The sequence below is a fragment of the Ipomoea nil genome, unplaced genomic scaffold (genome assembly GCF_001879475.1).
Source record: "Ipomoea nil cultivar Tokyo-kokei standard unplaced genomic scaffold, Asagao_1.1 scaffold2283, whole genome shotgun sequence".
Classification (NCBI taxonomy): Eukaryota; Viridiplantae; Streptophyta; class Magnoliopsida; order Solanales; family Convolvulaceae; genus Ipomoea; species Ipomoea nil.
In genome coordinates, this window is record NW_017618711.1 from 4,112,772 (window position 1) to 4,134,687 (window position 21,916).

The 21,916-nt window shown below is 33.5% G+C and overlaps 1 protein-coding gene and 1 non-coding gene across 3 annotated transcripts; one reads left to right on the plus strand and one right to left on the minus strand.

Moving 5' to 3' along the window:
- Positions 1–1,944: 1,944 nt before the first annotated feature.
- TRNAF-GAA lies at positions 1,945–2,017 on the minus strand. The gene has a single exon. It is a non-coding gene; the product is annotated as a tRNA-Phe (tRNA).
- A 9,313-nt stretch (positions 2,018–11,330) lies between these two features.
- Positions 11,331–20,473, plus strand: LOC109151321 (probable LRR receptor-like serine/threonine-protein kinase At5g10290). Of its 2 annotated transcripts, XM_019299280.1 has the most exons (13): positions 11,331–11,486; positions 15,303–15,463; positions 16,310–16,442; positions 16,584–16,655; positions 16,978–17,121; positions 17,215–17,286; positions 17,442–17,507; positions 17,636–17,700; positions 17,984–18,127; positions 18,265–18,606; positions 18,811–19,205; positions 19,929–20,268; positions 20,373–20,473. In XM_019299280.1, exons 2-12 carry the CDS (start codon positions 15,397–15,399, stop codon positions 20,241–20,243), a joined length of 1,815 nt encoding a protein of 604 aa, XP_019154825.1. In that variant the 5' UTR covers positions 11,331–11,486; positions 15,303–15,396; the 3' UTR covers positions 20,244–20,268; positions 20,373–20,473. The 2 variants fall into 2 exon arrangements, with proteins under 2 accessions (XP_019154825.1, XP_019154824.1); XM_019299279.1 differs by having other exon boundaries at positions 19,929–20,425.
- Positions 20,474–21,916: the final 1,443 nt, after the last annotated feature.

Here is a 21,916-nt window from a genome sequence, read left to right on the forward strand (position 1 = left end):
CTTGGGGAAGTTTGGAATCAATATTTCTTCACCGATTAAAGGGTTTTTTTTTTTTGTTTTTTTTTTCTATATTCTTCGTTTCTTTTATCATTTCTTTAATTTCTTTTGTGTTTGCCTCCATATTAAGAGGCTAAACGCTTTAGTACTTGGATTTATGCTGAACCCTAAATTGAGACCATGTTCTTAATTGTTTCTTGCTAATTTATGAAGGTTTATCCTTAGATCGAATTGTGTTTCTTGATTGTTCTTGAATCAATAATTCCATGCTTATTAGATTGTTGATTGGTGCATGATATTTGAGATAGCGATATCCTTAGTTCATGTAGATCCCACACAATTGGAAGAAGTGAAATGCAACCATAGAGATAGGATTATACCAATCCTCTGTGTTTGAGTCAAATCGTTCAGTAGAACTCACAAATCTTTAATTCAATCCTTAAGGAAGATTTTGGTTCAAAAGGGATTTTGGTTAATCAACCTAGGATTAGTTGTTAATACTCTTGAAAAGATGTTAGCATAAATTAGGAGGTCTCGTGGTTTTAGGTATAAATAATTATTATTAGCATGTTTAATTATGGTCAATGATGGATATCATAGGGAATCCATAGATCCAAGTACCCTTTTCTCATTAATTGATTTTCTCAAACTTGCTTGGCTTTTTCCCTTGCCCTAACTTTTCATCTATTGCTTTATTTATTTATTTTCCATTTTTCCAAAACTCTATTACACATTTTACCAAATGCTACATAATAAAACAACTTATAGTCCCTGTGGAATACGACACTCGCTACTCAATCCTCTATACTAAAAAACGATAGGTGCACTTGCCTAATCGATTTTATATAGTTACAATTCGAGTATCATGTAACAACAACAATTAGAAAAAGTTTTTACTGTATTCTATATATGTTTATTGTCCAAACAAAGAAATTTTTTGAGTATGACACCAAAAAAGATTTCAAAGATTAAATTTTTAGATTTATGCGTAAATATTATACTGAAAAAATTTAGAATAAATGCATTAAATTTTTTTATTAAAATTAAATTGTGTTAATGATTGAGAAATAAAACATGAGGAGTAAAATATAATAAAAAAATAATAATTTAGACATACATTTGCAGTAACGAATAGAAAATCAAATGGTCTAAAGTGGTGAATATTCTTATTACAAATAATAAGAATGTCATTACAAAATTACAATTTTATCCTTTTGATTTTAAGTTTTATAAAACTTCTATTAATTAAGTTTTAAGAGTTTCATCTAGTTCCTAAAAAAAAAAAAGAGTTTCATCTAGTAATGGTTTTAAAAAGCCACTAACTCGCTAAGATAACAATTAATGAATAAAAAGTGAATTTGGAAGAACCAAAAATGCCATTTTTATCTAAGTTTTAATAGTTCGATCCATTTATGTGTTTAAAAAAAACCAACAAAGTAATAAATGAAAGATGAAAAGTTGCGAGAAAAATTCAATGATTGAATCAACAATTATTAAATAATTTAAGAACTAAAAATGTCAATTTTTATTTTTTATTTTTAATTTTGATATATCTTCACTCCTTGATGTTACAATATAAAAATAAATTTAATTACTTTTAGACTCGTAATATAAGTTTTACTTAACCTGACAAGATAAAAGCGAATGTTCATTATGAATTATATTGATGACCAATATAAGACTAGTACAAAAATATTCAAATAGTTTTCTCCATCATAATTCCGTATCAAGAATTTGAGTTGTACAAAGGCAAAAAATAAAAAATGGCGGTAGTTTGAGAATAGGAAGATGACAGATATTTGTATGTTTTTACAAATTATGTTAAGACTATAGTGTTTGTAAACGATAATTGTTGATTCCTTCTTATGTAAACGCTAATTGTTAATTCCAAAAAAGTTTAAGAATTTGCAATGGTTGCGCGTCGAAACAACAAACAAAGACTTTTCTTGCGGTGATCGTGGATCGAACACGAGACCTTCAGATCTTCAGTCTGACGCTCTCCCAACTGAGCTATCCCCGCATTTTGACTGTTATTCGGTTTTAATATTTATTTTCTATTGTACATTTGAACATTCGAAATAAAAAAAACTAGGATAATTACACATTTACACTGATAAAAGAATGTGAAACAAAACTCATTTGTTGTTATTTATTATATAGTTATAGTTATTAATATGCAAATAAGTTTGATGGTTTTGTTGGAACCGGGTCCACCATAAACTCGGTATGAAAGTATAGAATAGGGGTAGGAAAATAGTAGTATTGTAGGGGTAGGAAAATAGTAGTATTGTTGCTCAGGGCGCTAAACCTAAAAGAGTGTGTACAAAGGCTAAAGTATCAATCCAAAATGGCGGCCCAAATAACATAGACAATGGCTCGAAGAATGGGCCAAGAATAATTATATGTTTTCAATTTATTTACAAGTACATAATCTTTTAACAATCATTATTCCCCATGGACCATTTTGTGTGAACTATAAATAAAAAGTACATTTTTAATATATTAAAAATACATTATTTGTTTACATAAAGTGTATTATTTAAAAGTACATAACTTTTTTTTATATATATTATCAAATAATGTACATTTAGTACATAAATAATGTACTTTTAGTATATACTAAAAGTATCATGATCTACACACCTATGTAGATCATAATCCACACAATAATTTTGTCATCGCCTAACTACATACACATAATTTGAATATTATTTTAAACCATCATTCACAATACAATATCAACCTAGTCTATGGTATAATTTGCCTAACTTTTGTGATTAATAACATGCATCATTGAAAGGGATGCAAATAGCAATATGGCGTGGCACAAGCACAACCATGCTAGATTTTTATTCTATTTTTTGAGAAGATTTTTATTCTATTTTATTTTATTTATTTCTCAAAGCTTTGCAAAAATATACTCGTAACATTTGTCCCCCAAAACAGCTTTTGTGTCCTTATTTTGACTTTTTGTTATTTTAAATATTATTATTATATTATGTTTTGGGTGAGTTGGAATTGTGAAAATAAAAAATAATACAAATTGCAATTTCATAATATCAAACATGATCCACTTGTAAAGAATTATTTCAAAAAGAAAAATGTTATTTTCCCCTTTAGAATATTTCTGCTCAAATTTTCTTTTTATGATGTGACTTTTATTTATTGAATATTTTAAATTGTCTAATTTATTAATTAAAAAATAAATTTAATTACTAATTAAATGATATCACAAGAGGAGAAATATATAAGGGATATGTATTTATGTAGATATGTAGCTTTGCTCTTTCAAAATACGGATAGCCTAAAATATTTTCGAGATTTTAGGCAGCAAAATGGGACATTTCTACTACCATTCCATTTTTGTTATCAAAGTCAAAAGATATTTAATCATTGAAAATTGGTTCACGGCTAACTACTGGCTACTGCTGCCTTCAATTGACTAGTCATCCTATTTTTTATCTTTCACCCATTGGATCCATAACCCCACTCACTACAGAATGCAAAGATTAAATAGTGACTTAAATTTTATTCAAAAAGTTAATTAGGTATTTTAATTTTAAAAGGTGTAACTAAATTTATTAATATGTTATTTTGATGTATTAATGCTTAAAAATTGATTAGTAGTCAGTAATAACTGATTAATAGAGTTACGATAACGCTCCAATTATTTTCGACGATATTTCGACTAATTCCGGAGACTAATACCAGCGATTGCCGAACAGTCACCGGTCACCTTCTCTGGTATGAGAAGGCGACCGAGTTGGTCTCCTTCTTTTGCTAGAGAAGGTGATCGACAACTGTTTGGCAGTCGATGGGAGTTAGTTCCCATAGTTGGTCGGAGTGTCGCCGGAGTTGACATGAGTGTCACCGGAACTCTAGTGACTAGCTATTACATATCATTAATCGGATTTTGAGCTTTTATGCACTAAAATAACATGTTGAAGGGTTTAATTACATTTTTAAAAGTTCAGAAGCCTAATTGATTTTTCTAATAAAGTTTAGGAGTCTATTTGACCATTTTATCTTACGAAATTACAAATTTACAACACAATTATTTCATAAGCAATACTAAACTATATTATATTATAGTCAAATCCTGCTCTAATTAGTTTTTTTTTTTTTTTAATATGTTACAATTTTTTAAAATTTTCAATAAAATCAAGACAGGTAAAGTGTGTAAAACTTATTGTGAATAAACTAATATGGTGTTTGGTTCACGAAATGAAAATATATGTAGCTTTCGGTTAGGGAAATTTATATCTTATTATTAGGTTTGATACCTTTTGTTTGCCTATTATTGAATTTAAATCTTTTAATAATCATAAAACTCATTACCCTTCTCATTTCTTACTTTTAATTTGAACAATAGAATAAAAAATGAAGAAAAAAAAGGTCATTGTACCATGCACATAATATGAGCTAGACTTTAGGAATCATATCCGCGAGTGCTTCCTGATCAAGAACCATTGTCCCTCAATCTCTATGCTACTCAAGATTCGTTAACCAGTCGACACACTTGTTCCCTTCCCTTAGCATGTGAGAGAATCTCACAGGGCCAACCCCGCCGGCTCCCGCCCAATCAAGCTTTTGCAGTCCAGAACCACGACCTCATCATCGTTATGCCCCTCCCCTTCATCTGTCAAGACTCTAATGACTGCCTTCGAGTCCATCTCAATCACCAAGTTACCAAAACCTCTATCCTTGACCAACCATAACCCTTCTCTAAACTTCTAATAGTATTTTATACATGTTACGGAAAATGTTGAGAACAAAATCATAATGGTTGTCTGTTTATTAAATGTTTAGATGATGATACATTGCTCTGAGAGGAAGATAATATCACAATTGTTTTTTTTTTTTTTTTCAAATTGTAATGTCTTGCGTGATGTAGTCAATAGTCATGCTGCAGCAATCACGTTTGGCATTGAATTGAATTATAATAAGTAAAAATGTGCGATAATAATGCCGGGGGATCCTTTCAAATTGGATCATAGAATACTCAATACTAGAAGGTGATAGACCCACCGCCAGCACATTTGACCACACCCTATATTTCATTAATATCTCTGCTGACTTTTCTTGACCTTATCATAATCATCATCATCATCCTCCATTTTTAAATAATCTCTTTTTCCCCAATATTTAATTTCATTTTTAGAGTATCAACCTAACTTTATTTTAATTACTAATAGTTTACAAGGCGGTTTTTTAAAATTTGATAAATAAATTATATTTACTGTAATTTTTTTTTGATATGTACTAACTCTATTAGATTATAGTGACATAGAGTCAATAACGCCACTAAGGCTCAATCTCATGACCTCTCACATAAGAGAGGTCACTACATGTCATCTAAGCACAAAGTGTTTGTCTTTTGATATGTACTTTAAATTACTCAGAATGGAATCAATCAATTTACAAATAATTAATAAATATAGATTTTTATAGTCTTTATAGACAAGTTATGTTAAGAGGTGAATTGAAATTAGGAGGAAAATTTTAAAGTAATATGTGTGTATATAAAATTAGAATAAGTATATAGAGTAATAGTTAAACGCCTTGTGGTCGAGCAGTATAGTTGTGACCCCTCAAATGAGAGGTCTAAGGTTCGTACCTCAGTGTGCCCGAAGAAGAAGACACGCTATAATCAAATGAGAGAGGTCAAACTTCAATTTTAGGTTTAAAAATAGAGGGGTAATTTTGTCTCAAAGTTATTTTTTTTTTTCCTAAAATCCATGAAATTGAAATACCAAGGGGGGTTCCATGAAAATAAGGGAATTTCAATTCCCTCAAACCAAACTACTAATGAATTTGTTTGTCTTTAGAATTATGTGGGAATGAAATTGTAATTCCCTACAACCAAACGCCTCGTCAAGGGGAGAAGATTACCAGACAATTACATGTTTGGCAAGCATAAAGCTGAAAATCTAGTAGCTAATTTTTGAAATAAAACTGCAGGAGTATATTAATGAACTAGCAAAGAAATAGAGTCAGGAGGGACAGAGTCTCTAGATACAAAATTTAAAGAACAACGCAAAAACAAAGACATAGACGCCCTACATTGGTCAACAATCATCCCAACATAGGAACGAATGGTCAAATTCCTTGAGCGAACACAACTACTCAATTCCCAATAGTCAGTGAGGAGATCTACGGATAACACATTTTGGTCCTTGAGCCATGATAGAACTTCCTTACAAGTCAATGATTCTGCCATGAGCGGTGAGAAGCAACTCGAGAGCTTACCATTGCATGCCGCCACGAAAGCGCCACTGTGAGATAGCAAAACAGCCCCGAATGCGGCTTCTCTCGTGAGCGACTTGTACCCTGCATCGAAGAAGCAACGCAGCCGAAACGCAGGCATCGATTTGGCGATAGCGGTTGGCGGTGATGGAGCTTGCAAATGAACTTGGCGATAAGCCTACAACGAGGAAATAGCCGCACTCCATGTATTCTTGGGCCGAGGCAACGTAAGCTCCCACACGATACGATTTCTTGCGCGCCAAAGGTGATAGAGGACGGCAACCACCAGTCCCATTTGCCCCTTTGTCATAGAAAACATCACATTCTTGAGCCATATTGTAACATCCCGTGTTACGGCCTCTAACCCAAACTAATTATTTAATTACTTACCCTTAAAAGAGAATTCAATTCCCTTAATTAATTAAGAAGGGTCCACCATTGATCATGGACCCTTATCCCTAAACCAAACCCTTAGTCCTATAAGGAATAGAAAAAGTAAATCCCTACCATTCAGACCGAAGTTAGGACTCTTAGATATATATAAGGACATAGGAGGCACCTAGAATTCACACCACAATAGATTCCACCACACAAGAATTCCCAAGAATTCCCCTATCACCAAACGTAGGAGAAATCACGAAGAGGAGATCTTAGAGAAAGAACCTTAGTAGCCAAGGATTCTAATTAAGGCTAAGAGGTAACCCATGTCTCAACAAAACCTATTTTCCTTGCTATAATCTTCTTCTTTGGCTCCTTTGATATGCAATTCGATGCTTGTGTCTTGATAAGGCTTTTATGATGATTATGAGATAATCTTGATGTTTATGAGATGATCTTGATATTTATGTGTTGATCTTGATGCTTATGTGATAATCTTGAGGTTCTTAATTTTAAGATAAATTATGATCTTGTGCTTTAAATATGACTAGAGCCCTAGGGTTAAATCGTGGATTTTGTATTGTGATATTCTTGATATGTTTGGGCAGGATTTTGCATCATCGGGTATTGAGTCTTGGCATGTTTAGAAGTCGTGTTAGGATGTATTTAATGTGATTCTTGGTTTTAATCCATTACTTGATTACGTGGCGTCGTCGTTTGTGTTTAAATGTGTTTAGACATGGTTTCGGGTTTCACGAGCGATCCCGGGACCGAATTATTACATGAGAGTCAGTGGGGGGTAGGTGGGGGCAGGGGTACCCACCACCTACCCGCTGCCCCATGAGGCCGCCTGGCAGCGGGCAGCCGGCGGGCAGGCGTCTGCCCGCCGGGCACCCGTTGCCTCGTGATGTGCTGCCGTCGGGTGGCACAATACAAAATCCCGCCGGCCACCCGCTGGAATTCTAGTGTGGAATGTGGTGGTTTTTCCCGTTTGATGTTTCCCCGTGTCCCGTGGTGTCCCATTGGACCCCGTTTGTCGCATTTAAGTCTAGTTTGATGTATCGGGTACCATTCGTAGGATAAAAGAGTCTTGTGTATTGCATGCTAGTCGAATTGGTATCCCGTTGGCCTAGGATGAAGATGCATGAACCCTTAGGCGTATCTCTAGTAATGTGGTTGACCACGCATAAGTTATATATGTATGATTTCCCCAATTCCCCCTCCTTATGTGTTAATGTGGGTTGCATGTGCTTGGCTATGTGTTATTTGTGCATGATACCCCAATTGGTTGCGATCAATTGGCTATACAGGCAGTTGGATGGGTTGAGAACCATCGGCTGTTAACCCGGCCGGTTGCGATCGGACGGGTATATAAATATATATAGGGCTGTGGTCCATAATCTGGTTGCGATCAGATATACATACTTTTCGGGCTACGGTCCACCGTTTGGTTGCGATCAAACGTTATAAATGAGCTGCGATTCATCGATTGGTTGCGATCAATCCCCTTGTGCTTCGGTACAAGGCAGGGTGCTTCGGGCCGTGTTAGAGCTATATGCGCTAACCCTCATGTATGGCATGCGATTGGTCCTGCGGCACCACCAAATGTGTTTATGTGTTTGAGATAATGATTGAATACTGATACTATTGATATGAAATAGTCTTGTGACCTTAGGGTGTATGCTAGTATCTTTATGTGCATGGTTATATCTGATGAATGCGTCTACCCTTGCTTGATTTAGTCTATTCTCGATTTTAAATTAGAGTTTCATAAGTATATATGTATTCCGGCTTTAAAATGGTTTTTCTTATATATATCTACCTATATTGTATTTAACGCGTTGGAGTGGGTTACCAGCATTATTCGCTGAACAGATATATTTGGCTTTCAGGCACAGATGAGTAGCTCCGGAGCGCGCTAGTTGGACCCATGGCTTAGCTAGTTTAGTTCTTTTATCGGCCTGCATGCCATGATGATGTACTTGGCATTGATTTGAGGATTTCTGCTGTTTAGATAGTTTAGCCTGTGCATCTGAGTTCTCCAGCTCAGATGTGGCATAGCACCCCAACAATTATGTTTAGTTATGCTCTGTTTGGGATTTAATGATAGAATTGCCTTTATTTCATAAGCGTTAAAAAGTTTTAAAATTTAGGAGTGTTACACATATAGCAAAAGTATCTCCAGTAATATTTGTGATGGGCAAAGAAGACTCATGCCAAACAAGTCTAGCATAATCACATGAAACAAGTGCATGCATAACATTTTCAGGATCATGACCACACATAGGGCACAAGGGATTCACTTCAACTCTCTTTAAAAGCAAATTTATAGTAGTATGGAGGATATGACTCAGAGCTCTCCATAAGAAAGTCCTCCATTTTAATAAGCTAACTAATTGAAATTAAAGTGTTTTGTAAAATTAATTGTTGAATTAGCTTATAAGTGTAAAAAGACATAAAATGATAAATTAAGATATTATGCTTTTGTTTAATGAAGGGTATATAGTGTCATTTTTGTATATTAATAAAGATTAAAAAAAAAAAAAAGGTTAACAGTCATAAACTTATTTTGAAACACTACTTGAGGTAGCAGTTTCAAAATAATCTATTATTTTAAACTCCGATTCCCATGTTTTACTAAATAGAGCTTATAGCTTATTTGTAACTTAAAATAAGTTATAAGTTATAAAATAAGCTCTATCAAATACATCTTACATCAATCTGAGTACAAATAACTTTTGAGCAAATACCAATTTTAGTCCCTCGAGTATTAGCAAAATGACAGTTTTGGTCCACATATTTAATTTATACCAATTTTCATCCATGACTATTGTTTTAGTACCAATTTTCATCCACGACTATTATTTTAGTGCCAAAATTCATCACGCCGGTCACACATTCGTTTAAGACATGCCGAAATATGAAATTATTGAGGGTATTTTCATCCTTTTCAAATTAAAATCTCAATTTGAGCATGAATAAAGCGATTTAAGCCCTAAGATTTATCCCAATTCACAATTCTCCTCCTCAAATTAAGGTAGGATGAGGAGAATAACTACTATTTGGAATCGATCTTATGGCTTAAATCACTTTATTCATGCTCAAATTGGAATCTTAAATTGAAAATGACGAAAATGACCTTAAAAATTTTAGATTTCGACATGTCTTAAATGGAGGAGTGGTCGGCGTGATGAATTTTGGTACTAAAATAATAGTTGTGGATGAAAATTGGTACTAAAACAATAGTCGTGGATGAAAATTAGTAGAAATTAAACATGTGGACTAAAATCGTCATTTTTTTAATACTCATGGGACCAAAATTGATATTTGCTCAATAACTTTTGCTAGAGCATGAGCCAATTGATTTGCTAATTTATATTAGGTGTGATGGTGGTAGGATTTAATATTGAAGGCATCAAATAATGGGCAATGACAATTATTATTGTGCGTTGAATGGAATTTCGCCAACCACTTTTACTATATTATATGTAATTTATGCCAACATCTTAATACCGTGAGCATTCATGTTGTTTCGGCTCCTTGTTTTTTTTTTCTTTTTTTCTTTTTTAATAACGAGAAAAATTAACAATCAGTATTTGAATGTGTGTACATGATTTTAAGAAAAGATAAGGATAATAGTTCATCCTTTGAATTTACAGACATGTTAGTAGCTTACTTATATTTTTAAAAACATAATACTCCGTAGATAATTTATCAGTAACCAATGAAAAAAAAAGTTTTATTTTCTAGACTACAAAGTACCAAGTGAAGACTATATATGTAGTCTTTTGATCTTGGATTAAATAAAAAAAACACTCTTTGAATTTCATCAAATATTGTAATATGGTTCAATTTTTTTGTATTTCAAGTATTCAACTACGAATTGCCCACTAACAAAAAGTATTATCAAATGTAATGACATGAGCACCTCAACACTTTTTATATTTCAACTACCAACTGCCACCAACAAAAATATTACTCCGAATATAGATATGATAACTATATATAGATAAGAAAAGAAAAAATATTTTTTGAATTTTCAACGACATGATAACTATATATAGATAAGAAAAAAAATATTTTTTGAACTTTTAGAAACCTGAGTGTGTTTGGAAACTCGTGAAATGATTTTTGAAAATTATTTTCTAAGTTTCTAGTGTTTGGATGTGTCTGGAAAATCAAGTCAATGGAAATAAAAATGTTTTCTTGAAAATGATTTAATTTTCAAAAAATAGTTTTTAAAAGTCATTTTTCTCCTTTCCAAGTCAGACTCTTAATCTCATATTTTCATCCGGAAAATGCTATATATACTCTCATTTTCTTCTCATACACACAAAATCTTGATGTAGACACTTGTATTGGAACTCACTTAAAAAAGAATAGCTTATCAGATCCTCTCATATTAGAGAATAAAATTGAGGGAGTAAGATTTGGAACTTGGAAGTAGTAGAAATCTTTTCATCCCATCTTCCTAGAAACACTTTAACCTCGGCATTTTCCCAAATGGGTCCAAAATCACTTTCGTCTCCAACAGGCAACAGTCAAACCCGTACTAACTGTAAAAAACACGAAATGATGATTGCTCAATCTCAGGCCAATATATCGCGAGAAAAACGGGCACCGGTGGGGGCCAACCTCCAGTCTTTGACCAGCCACCACTGGACAGAATGGCTTCTAGGCGTAGGGGGTAGCGGACTGTCTGTTCTCTGTAATTCAATAATTGCAGAGAAATAAAAGCTTCTTTTAAGTTTCCCATGAACACAAATCCAATATTTACAGCGGATCAATTATAGGAGAAGGCACAGAGCTCAGAAGCTTCCTTTTAGATTTGCTGCTTTCATTCCCACTATACAAATTTCTTTAAGGTACTGCTTCTTCTTCTTCTTCTTCTTCTTCTTCCTCATCAATATTCAATTTTTAGTTCTGGAATCACTAAAAGCTCATACTGGATACGTGGTCTTGTATAAATGTATTAATTGAAGTGGGGGCTTTAGTATGCGAGGGCTGAGCTAAAATCTAATCTTGATTTGATTGGATGTAGAGGTTTTGATTTTTTTCTTTTTAAGGGTTAATGGGTTGAAAGCTGAGTTGGGTTTGCTCGGATTTGTGCTTTTGCTATGTATTTGGTGTTTTCTTGTAATAAGTCAGGAGGTTGATTGTAACAGTGACACTAATGAATTTTGAATCTTTAATTTGAGAGGAAATCTTGTTATTAAGTAGTATACTTAGTTATTGTCTATGCTAGTTCTTTATTAATGGGAAACTTGTCAAATGAGCCTACTGCTTTACCTCACAAAAGCTATATTCATGGTGATTTCTTGATTCTAACAGTTCACTGATGTCTGTGTATTGGCTTAGCACATAGGATAGCATTTCAAAAAGTAAAAGTCTTTCTTAATGTGATATTGTGATGTAAAAAGGAGTTAAAGCCTTTAAGATTAATACACCTGGAGAAATTTATATGCGTTTCAAATGACATCCTTGTTGATTAATTGGATGTTCACAATTTGAGGATGTAAACCAGCTGACCCGTGATCGAATTGAAGAAGTGATGCCAACCTTGTTATGATCAATTCTTGGTGGTTTAGAAAGTTCTTCTTCAAGAATTTAATCAACATTGTATATTGGTAGCTAACCAACATATTGTGGGTTGTCTGTAACCTCTTCCAATTGCTTAAACAAATGAATCAATAGTTGATTTCAACAAATTCACCTAATGAGACAAGTTTAACTAAACAGAAAAATATAAAGAAGTCACAAACTATGGTTAATTACAACAAATACTATTATACAAATCCAAAATTACCTACTGAAATGTCAAAAGTGGTTAGCCTTAGTTGCCTCCATATGTGCCACTGCCTACCATGTGCTTTGAGAGACAGAGAGAGATTTGAGATGGCATATATATACGTTTGTGGGGTGGGGGGTTCTACCCCAGGTTATCTTTGTCGAATATCTCCACCCTTGTGTTATGTTCCTGGGCAAACGCACACGTCACAGGGCGATTAGGATTATTGGGGGTTGTTTGTAGGTTGTCTATGTTGAGAGATAAATTAAAGGGATTAGGGAACAAGGATAATAGGAATGTTTTGAGAGTTTTCCCACCTCTGATTTTAACTTAACTTCTTTCTTGCTTGTCCCTTTTATTAGAATGAAAATCCCCTTTATATAATAGGGTTACAAAGACTAAATAAAACATAACAAGGAAAGGAGAATCATTAAAGCTTACCATAATTATTCGCTATCTCTTAAGGGAAATAAATCAATTTTAATAGTAAGGATAATAAATCAATTCTAAAAATAAAGATATTTTAGAATCAATTTTCTTAATCATATCACCTTGTTTGTTGTATAAAAAGTTTTGAGATGTCAAGGGGTATAAGCTATACATTTTTTTTTCCACTTAAATATTGTGGTGTAAATTTTATGTATTTAGTTATTTTTTAGAAAATGTCTTTCTCCCATTTCTAATATAAGTTTTGGTACTAGGCAAATTCTCCTATGAGACCGTCTCACACTCCCACGGGTCTCAATCCGTGAGACGGGTCGGGTCATGAGAATTTGGGTCTTATGTATATAAGCTTAGTAATGTTATGTTATTACTTTATTCCTTGCAGAATGTGTATTAGATTTATGCTATAAAGTACTACATTTATATTATAAAGTATTATATACAAGGCTTAAAGTATTGATTATGGCCCTGTTTGGTAAAATAGTCAGCCTATCAGCCAATTTTGGCTTATTTGACCACTATTAATTGTTTGATTTAGTTAAAAAATCGATATAAATGTTTGGTTAATTAGCTTTTTGTAACTCCAAAATGCTAAAATTCAAAAAGCTGCTCAAAACAACTTTTTCAATTAGCTTTTTGAGAATAGTTATACCCTTTAATTAATCCAATCAGCTAACAGTCATTTACCAAACAGGGCCTATATCTGCAATTTTGTTATGTTATTACTCCCTCTGTCCCATTTTGCTTGTCATGTTTACTATTCATTGGTCAAACCAACTGTTTCTTCATTGTTTATTTTCTTTAGTAATTTTTAATTATTTTTAAATTTGATTTCTTTTTCTTTGGGTTTAATAGTACTTTTAATGTAGTTTCTAAATATATAAGTTTTATATACTAATACTAAACTTAATATTATGAAAAATTGAATTAAAATTAATTTCAGTCAAGCCTCGTGAACTGAACTAGACAAATAAAATGGGATGGAGGGAGTAATTTATTTCTTGCAAACTATCTATTACAATCTTGTTATAAAGTATTACATTTATGCTATAAAGTATTATATATAAGGCTTAAGTAATGATTATATCTACAAAGTATATATTATATATAAGGCTTAAAGTAATGATTGTATCTGCAATTCTGCTATGTTATTACTTCATGCAAATTGTCTATTAGGTTTTGTTTTAAAGTACTACTTCCTCCGTCCAATTTTATGTGTCTGGTTCGGTTAACAAAGTTTGTCTGAAATTATTTTTAGTTCAATTTTTAATAATATTAAGTTTAATATTAGTATATAAAATTTATATATTTAGAAACTATATTAAAAGTATTATTAAACACATAAAATCAAATTGAAAGATAAATTAAAAAATACCAAAGAAAATAAGCAAAGAAGAAATAATTGGTTTGACTAATGAGTAATGACTAGTAAATATGACAGGTAAAATGGGACAAATAGAGTACATTTATGCTATAAAGTATTATATATAAGGCTTAAAGTTTTGATTGTGAAGTACTACATTTATGATATAAAGTATTATATATAAGACAAAGTATTTATATCTGCAATTCTGTTATGACCCATTTTTAGTAAATCCGATCCATCTCACGGATTGAGACCCATGAAACGGTCTCACAAGAGACTAGCTCTTGATACTATTAAAACATATTGCAGACTAAAAGTTTAAATTGTTAATAAGGATATAGATTTATTATTTTATGTTTATCCTCAATATATGTATGTATCAATATCCCATGCAATACATGAGATGAAATACAAGCATCTCAAACAACTAAGTTCTTAAAATGCAAACTAGAAAACAAAAAGAGTACCATAACCTGAGGGTTGTGTTTGAATTTAATGGATCTTTTAAAAAATATTTTTGCCGTTTCCAGTGTCCAACTATGTTATCTTTGCTTCTTAGTCGTGCGCATGCTGGGATTTAGGGGACTATTTTCAATTCATTTACTTTTTCCTTTCTTTTTTTGGTTTGCGGGGGAGGGGTGGGGGGGGGGGGGGGGGAGGGGGTGTTTTTTATGCTTATCCTGCATGGAATTTGAAAATTAAGCACATAAATATGCAGTGGTAATATATGTGCCAGCTAGTACTATTTTGCAGATGGGAATTTGGTTGATAAACATTAACATAGCTAGTTTTCTTGTCCTTTACCCATGTGGAATGCATATCAATTTACTGAATCTGCCCTTTTTCTTGAGCGTTAACATGCCATCTTATTCATACTAATTAATTTGACTGAGAACTTATCTTTTGTGACAACTTATGGCATACCTAATCTCATTGTTTCTTTTGCGGAATGCATGGCAATGAATTGTTAATCTTCCTTTTTTCTTGGGCAGTACTTTGCCATCTTGTACATTTTCATCCACTTTTCCAATTTCTTATATTTTGTGACAAATTTCCCATGCATCATTGATATATTTTTTGCAGTTTGTGTTCATTCATGCACTTTGGAAGATGGTGTCCTATGTTGCTTCAATAACTGGAAATTAGTATTAAAGCATCAAAAGCTGCTTCTTCAGAAATGGAGTTGCTCTATTCGGCACTAATTTTGGCATGTTTTTTCACTTTAGTGTCACCTGATGCCCAAGGTATCATGCTATTTTGATCTATTTTTTATGTGATCCGTTTAAGAAGTTGGTTCAAAATTTTATGTCCTGATTAGCCCAACTAATGTAGGGAACTTGCAAGTTCTGGTATTGTTACTCCATATCTCACTGATTCACTTTGATACCTTCTGATCTGGTATAAAATTGTTGCCTTTGTTTCTTGTTCTATGCCCTGTTGATAAACAAAGGGCTATGTCTGTCTATAGGGTTGTGTCTTTTATGAATAAGTGCTTAAATTAACAGTTATGTGTCTGTATATATATGTACTATGTTTCTTCATTAGAAACATAGAATTACAGTAATATATTGTAATCTTTCAGTATTATATACATTTTTTCATTCCTTTATTCTTCATCTCAGTTTTCACCTAACTGGCTGGTGGTTGTTATTCTCCACACGCTAGGCCTTTGGATCTTTCAAATTCAGCATGCCCCACATGCTGACATGCACCTTGCAAAATGAAATCCAGTCAAGTCTAGATTTCACCTGATAAATGCAATAGTATCACTAATATGCATAGAGAAAATTTATAATTTAGGTTTATTAATCTATCAGTGATATTAGTGATACTATTGCATTCAGTTTTCTATCTCAGTTGTACCTATTATTAATTAGAAGAAAATTGATGTACCATAGCCACACATCCAGGGACATAGGCTGCTATATGTGCAAATTGTTTTTTTATTATTATTATTATTTTTTTTGTGTGTGTTCTTGTTTGATTATCAAATAGTTCAAGGAGATAATTAATGAATTTATATTCATAAAAGAAAACAACAAAATCTACTTGTAGTGCTTTTTACACTATTGGTTCGCCCTTTATTTTAGGAGATGCACTGTATGCATTGAAGGGGTCACTAAATGCATCAAGTGGTCAGCTCCCAGATTGGAATGAGAATCAAGTTAATCCGTGCACTTGGTCCAAAATTACATGTGATGATAGTTACAATGTCATCATGGTGTAAGTGACATTGTGATACTAATATACTATACTTCTTTTATTTATGTTCATACACATGTTAATAACTTTATATAATCTCTTCCATCTTAAAATGTTTGTTCCATATATGTTAAACTGACAAACTTTCATGGTGGTTTGCAGGTCATTGTCTAATATGAGATTTTCTGGCACTTTATCTCCAAAAATAGGAGCTTTGAAGACACTGAATACACTGTATGTGCTTGGAACCAAAAGTGTTTAATTGCATGCAACGTAATTTGGTTTCTTGTGCATTTTATTGACCTCGTGTCCCTCGTACTATTTATGTTATTACATAGAAATTTGTTTATGGCATTTCCAATCCTGGGCATGCTGCTGTTTAGTATCAGCAAATCTTTCGTGTGGGGTTCTGATCCGGTGTTATAAATACCCGACTACTTAAAAAATGAATTTATCTTGTTGATTAGTTAACCTTGTGAAAATCTTAATTCTTACTTTCCTTTGAGTATCAGTTCCCTATCGAGTGGTTTATAGATCACATCTATTTATTATGTAGTTCATTGCAAGGAAATGGCATAACTGGTAAGATTCCTGAAGAAGTTGGAAATTTGACAAACTTGACAATGTTGGACCTGGACCATAACCAATTATCTGGAGAAATACCACCTTCCCTTGGCAATCTCAAGAAGCTCCAGTTCTTGTAAGCAATACTATATATACATCCTTTAAGCTTTTACATGCATTAATGCTATTTCTTGTATGGACACTTAACTGTATGTGTTCCTACAAGCAGGTTCTTGAGTCAGAACAATCTCACTGGGACAATCCCCCAATCTCTTTCAAGCCTCCCAAGTTTAATTAACCTGTGAGTTATTTATCTTGTTTGACATTTAATTACAATGAGAATCATTTGTTGTAATGAGCAACTGTACGTTTATTACATAAGAATTCTTGAATTACTTATGAACCAACCTGTAATGGGCAATTGTTTACTTGGCTTTCTTGAGATGGTTTTTGCAGGCAGCTCGATTCAAATGGTCTTACTGGCCAAATACCTGAGCGTTTATTTGAAGTCCCCAAATACAAGTACGCCATTATAATCATTTTTTTGGGATAGTTAAATAATTAAAATCTGCTTGTCAACATGAACTTAGCCAGCCTCTTCTTTTCATGTTCTTAATGCTCATATTGAAAACTTGGTTTCTTTGTTCTAGTTTTACAGGTAACCATTTGAACTGTGGCTTCAATTCCAGCCATCAATGTGAATCTGACAGTGGAGGTAATTAAAATTGTAATGCATTTATATTTCCAGATAAGTAGCTTTATGGACGTCCATACTATAGAAATTAGCTCTGGTATCCCTATACAAAAAAAGCATTGTGTACAGTTCTGATTCTTGTAGAGGAAACCTATACATTGAAAGGAGGCGAACCTATACATTACATTACATTACTTGTAAATCTATATTTCTCTTGTTAAAGCTTCAAGCATATAGAAGGAAAACATTCATTCATATGCACAGTGTCTGTCCTTTCTGTGATGATCTTGCTTTATCTTGGCAGGTGCTCCAAGTAAATCAAAGACTGGAATGGTTGTTGGTATTGTTGTTGGATTTTCGGGTTTTGTTCTTATTGTAGGTTTGCTGCTATTTTTCTTCAGAGGCCGACATAAAGGCTACAGGCGCGAGGTCTTCGTAGATGTTGCAGGTTTGTGTCAATTCTGTCTTGTTCATTGAATTAGCGTAGCATCTTTTTATTCTTGATTTGAAAAATTGATCAGTATTATAAACTTTGATAAAATTTCCTTCCTTTTTTCCTGATGGTTTCTGGGTTTGAATGTTCAGGAGAAGTTGACCGGCGAATTGAATTTGGTCAATTAAAAAGATTTTTATGGACAGAATTGCAAATTGCTACAGACAACTTCAGTGAAAAGAATGTCCTTGGACAGGGAGGTTTTGGGAAGGTTTACAAAGGAGTGTTCCCTGATAATACAAAGATTGCTGTTAAACGATTAACGGACTATGAGAGTCCCGGTGGAGATGCTGCATTCCACCGTGAAGTTGAGATGATAAGTGTGGCTGTTCACAGGAATCTCTTACGGCTTATTGGCTTTTGTACCACACCAACAGAGCGCCTTCTGGTATACCCCTTTATGCAGAATTTAAGTGTTGCCTATCGTTTACGAGGTATTATTCTTATTTATTCATATTAATTATAAATTGTTTGTTATCTGTTATTCATTGACAGTTTTGTTATCCTAGATTTTGATTACTAGTTAGATATTTGAACTAACAATCTCTAAGAAAATGATGGTTACGTTATTCATGAAGTAAATGGGAAAACATATATTTCATTTGATCTGATAAGCTCTGATCTGGATACAATTTCAGAACTTAAACCTGGGGAGGCTGTTCTGGATTGGCCTACAAGAAAGCGTGTGGCATTGGGTACCGCACGTGGACTTGAGTACTTGCATGAACATTGTAATCCAAAAATTATTCACCGTGATGTTAAGGCTGCGAATGTGTTATTAGATGAAGATTTTGAAGCTGTTGTTGGTGATTTTGGGTTGGCGAAGTTGGTAGATGTTAGAAAAACCAATGTTACCACTCAAGTACGCGGTACAATGGGCCATATAGCTCCTGAATACTTGTCTACCGGGAAATCATCAGAAAAGACGGATGTTTTTGGCTATGGAATCATGCTTCTAGAGCTTGTAACTGGTCAACGTGCAATAGACTTCTCTCGCCTTGAAGAAGAAGACGACGTGTTATTGCTTGATCATGTAAGTTGGCAATGTTATTCACTCTTTCCGTCTTTCGTTTCTTGTTGCAAGACAAAAGAATTGTGCTTTTACTCAACCATACTTGGCGTGATTTATTGAGAAACCGGAAGGGAAATAGGCCGCACACACATCTTAGTTTAAATATGTAATAATTGTTGTATTGACACTTAGTTGTACCTACCGGTTGGTTCTATCCAATCCTCTATCCATATTGCCTGCTTTCAGAAATGAACTTAGAGGGGTAATCCCAGTTAAGGATATAGACTTGTAACTATAAGGTCACGAGTTTGAATCTCAGCCTTCTTGGTTTGAGCCAGTCAGCTATGGGCAATCTAGGCTGGTTTACCTCCTTGTGGTCCTTTGCCGGCTAGGGTTACAAGGCAGGGCGGTCAGCTATGGGCAATTTAAGCTGGTTTACCTCCTTGTGGTCTTTGCTGGCTAGGGTTACAAGGCAGGGCGGTCAGCTATGGGCAATCTAGGCTGGTTTACCTCCTTGTGGTCCTTTGCCGGTTAGGGTTACAAGGCAGTGCGATCAGCTATGGGTAATCTAGGCTGGTTTACCTTCTTGTAGTCCTTTGCCGGTTAGGGTTACAAGGCAGGATTTACCCAGTACACACTCTTGGGTAGTGGCTTAGTTTGTATAACTAGTGTTATCTGTCTCTTCTTCTTCTTCTTCTTCTTCTAGTAACAGTTGATGAAATACATGCATTTTTCATCTCACAGGTCAAGAAACTGCAAAGAGAGAAGAGGCTACATGCAATTGTAGACCGCAACCTAAACAAGAACTACAACATCCTAGAAGTAGAGATGATGATTCAGGTTGCGCTGCTGTGCACCCAGGCATCACCTGAAGAACGTCCGGCAATGTCAGTGGTAGTAAGAATGTTGGAAGGGGAGGGGCTTGCTGAGAGGTGGGAAGAGTGGCAACATGTTGAGGTAACCCGTAGGCAAGAATATGAGCGGCTGCAGAGACGATTTGATTGGGGCGAAGATTCGATATATAACCAGGATGCCATTGAGTTGTCTGGTGGAAGATGACATTGGGAGAAAACTCCAACCAAGTGTACAATTCCTTGTATTAAGTTTTGCCATTGTAGTGTATTTTCAATTAAATAGTGTGTAGTAGTTGTTTCTTACCTTCTTCACTCATGTTAATCTTGTTACAAGGTGGAACCGTCCACTCAGCCGCCCCCACCCAGGCTGACAGTTTGTGGAGGTATGGAGGTACAAATCATGGTGGGGTAAATTATGGTGATTCAACTGACTAACAGAGGTTAGACTTTAATTCACTGCTCACAAGGAACTTCTTTCATTTTGAGAGGTTACTCTCACACTGTCGCTGGTGAGACTCGATCCTTGATTTCATGTGACAAATTTCATCTCTGCAACCAGTTGATCCAGTTGTTTGGTCGGCATGTATGGATTTTTGTTCACGAGTGAATGCCCTGGAATTGAAAATCTTTGTATATCACTTATAGTGTATTTTTCAATTAAATAGTGTGTAGTTGTTTCTTAACATTTTTTTTTTTTTTGGTGGTTGGTAATCTGCAATACCCATTTTCTCTTTACACTATTTCACTGTCAAATGTCAATTCTTTCTGTGCCCAATTTTGGTGTTGAGTATAGAAATGATCTCTGTTGTTTCAATATCTGTATGATTTTATTATGAAATCCATGATTAGTTCAAGAGCCCAAACTTTAGTTAGGGGGTGTATTCAATCACGACTTTCATAGACTTTTAAAGACTTCATGAACTTTAAAAGTTTAGAGGTATTCAATTCAAATTTTTAGGGAGTCTTTAAAAGTCAGGAGGTATTCAATCAAGAATTCAATTCAAATTTTTAGGGAGTCTTTAAAAGTCAGGAGGTATTCAATCAAGATTTTTAAAGAGTCTTTAAAAGTCGGGTGGTATTCGATTAAAACTTTTAAAGAGTCTTTAAAAGTCATGCGGTATTCAAAAAGTTATGAACTTTTATAGACTTTTTAATTTTAGGACTTTTGTAGACTTTTTCTTCTCAAATATTAATAGTTGAAATCCAACCATCAAACCCAAGATTTCAAAATTTTCTTTCTACCAACGAATGTTTTCTCTCTCTATTTAACATCTATTATTTTTATATCCCTATTTAAACTTTATAAACCTTACACCTAAATTCAATAAATTATTTTTTCTTCATTATCCTATATTTTTTCATACCTGAACTCTACTAATTTTTTCTCTCTTCTAAACTTTACCATCTTCCTCTCAAAATTAGAATAATATTATTTTTACTTCATTATTGCTTGTTTATTTTGATTTTTTTTTTCTATCAACTTTCCCCCCTAACTTCTAAACTTTTTCTATGAATTTTCTACCATAACTTCTAAACTTTATCTAATTCTTCCTAAATACATGAACAAAAATAAAATTTTCATATATCAACGTCAAATTTTTACTATATGATTCATAATATACATATAAATACTTATAAATTTTGATTTTTATTCTTTTTATGTTTATATTCGTAATATTTTTTTTTCTTTTTTAACAACATGTTAGTACGAATAGCGAACTACTATTTGCAACAACAATTTGGGGCTGCAAACAGTAATAATATATAAGTAATTAGCATATAAGTCTCACCATGCTATGGATAAAAGTAATAATGTTGAGAATGTTGATGTGAGTGACAAAAACTATATAATAAGAAGAATTTTATGATATATTATAA

Bases quoted from the DNA above. Each gene is read 5' to 3' on its own strand.
- LOC109151321 (XM_019299280.1), top strand. From the start codon at position 15,397: ATGGAGTTGCTCTATTCGGCACTAATTTTGGCATGTTTTTTCACTTTA. The intron at 15,464-16,309 runs GTATCATGCTAT...CCTTTATTTTAG, and splicing joins AGTGTCACCTGATGCCCAAG to GAGATGCACTGTATGCATTG. The intron at 17,508-17,635 runs GTACGCCATTAT...TCTTTGTTCTAG, and splicing joins TTTGAAGTCCCCAAATACAA to TTTTACAGGTAACCATTTGA.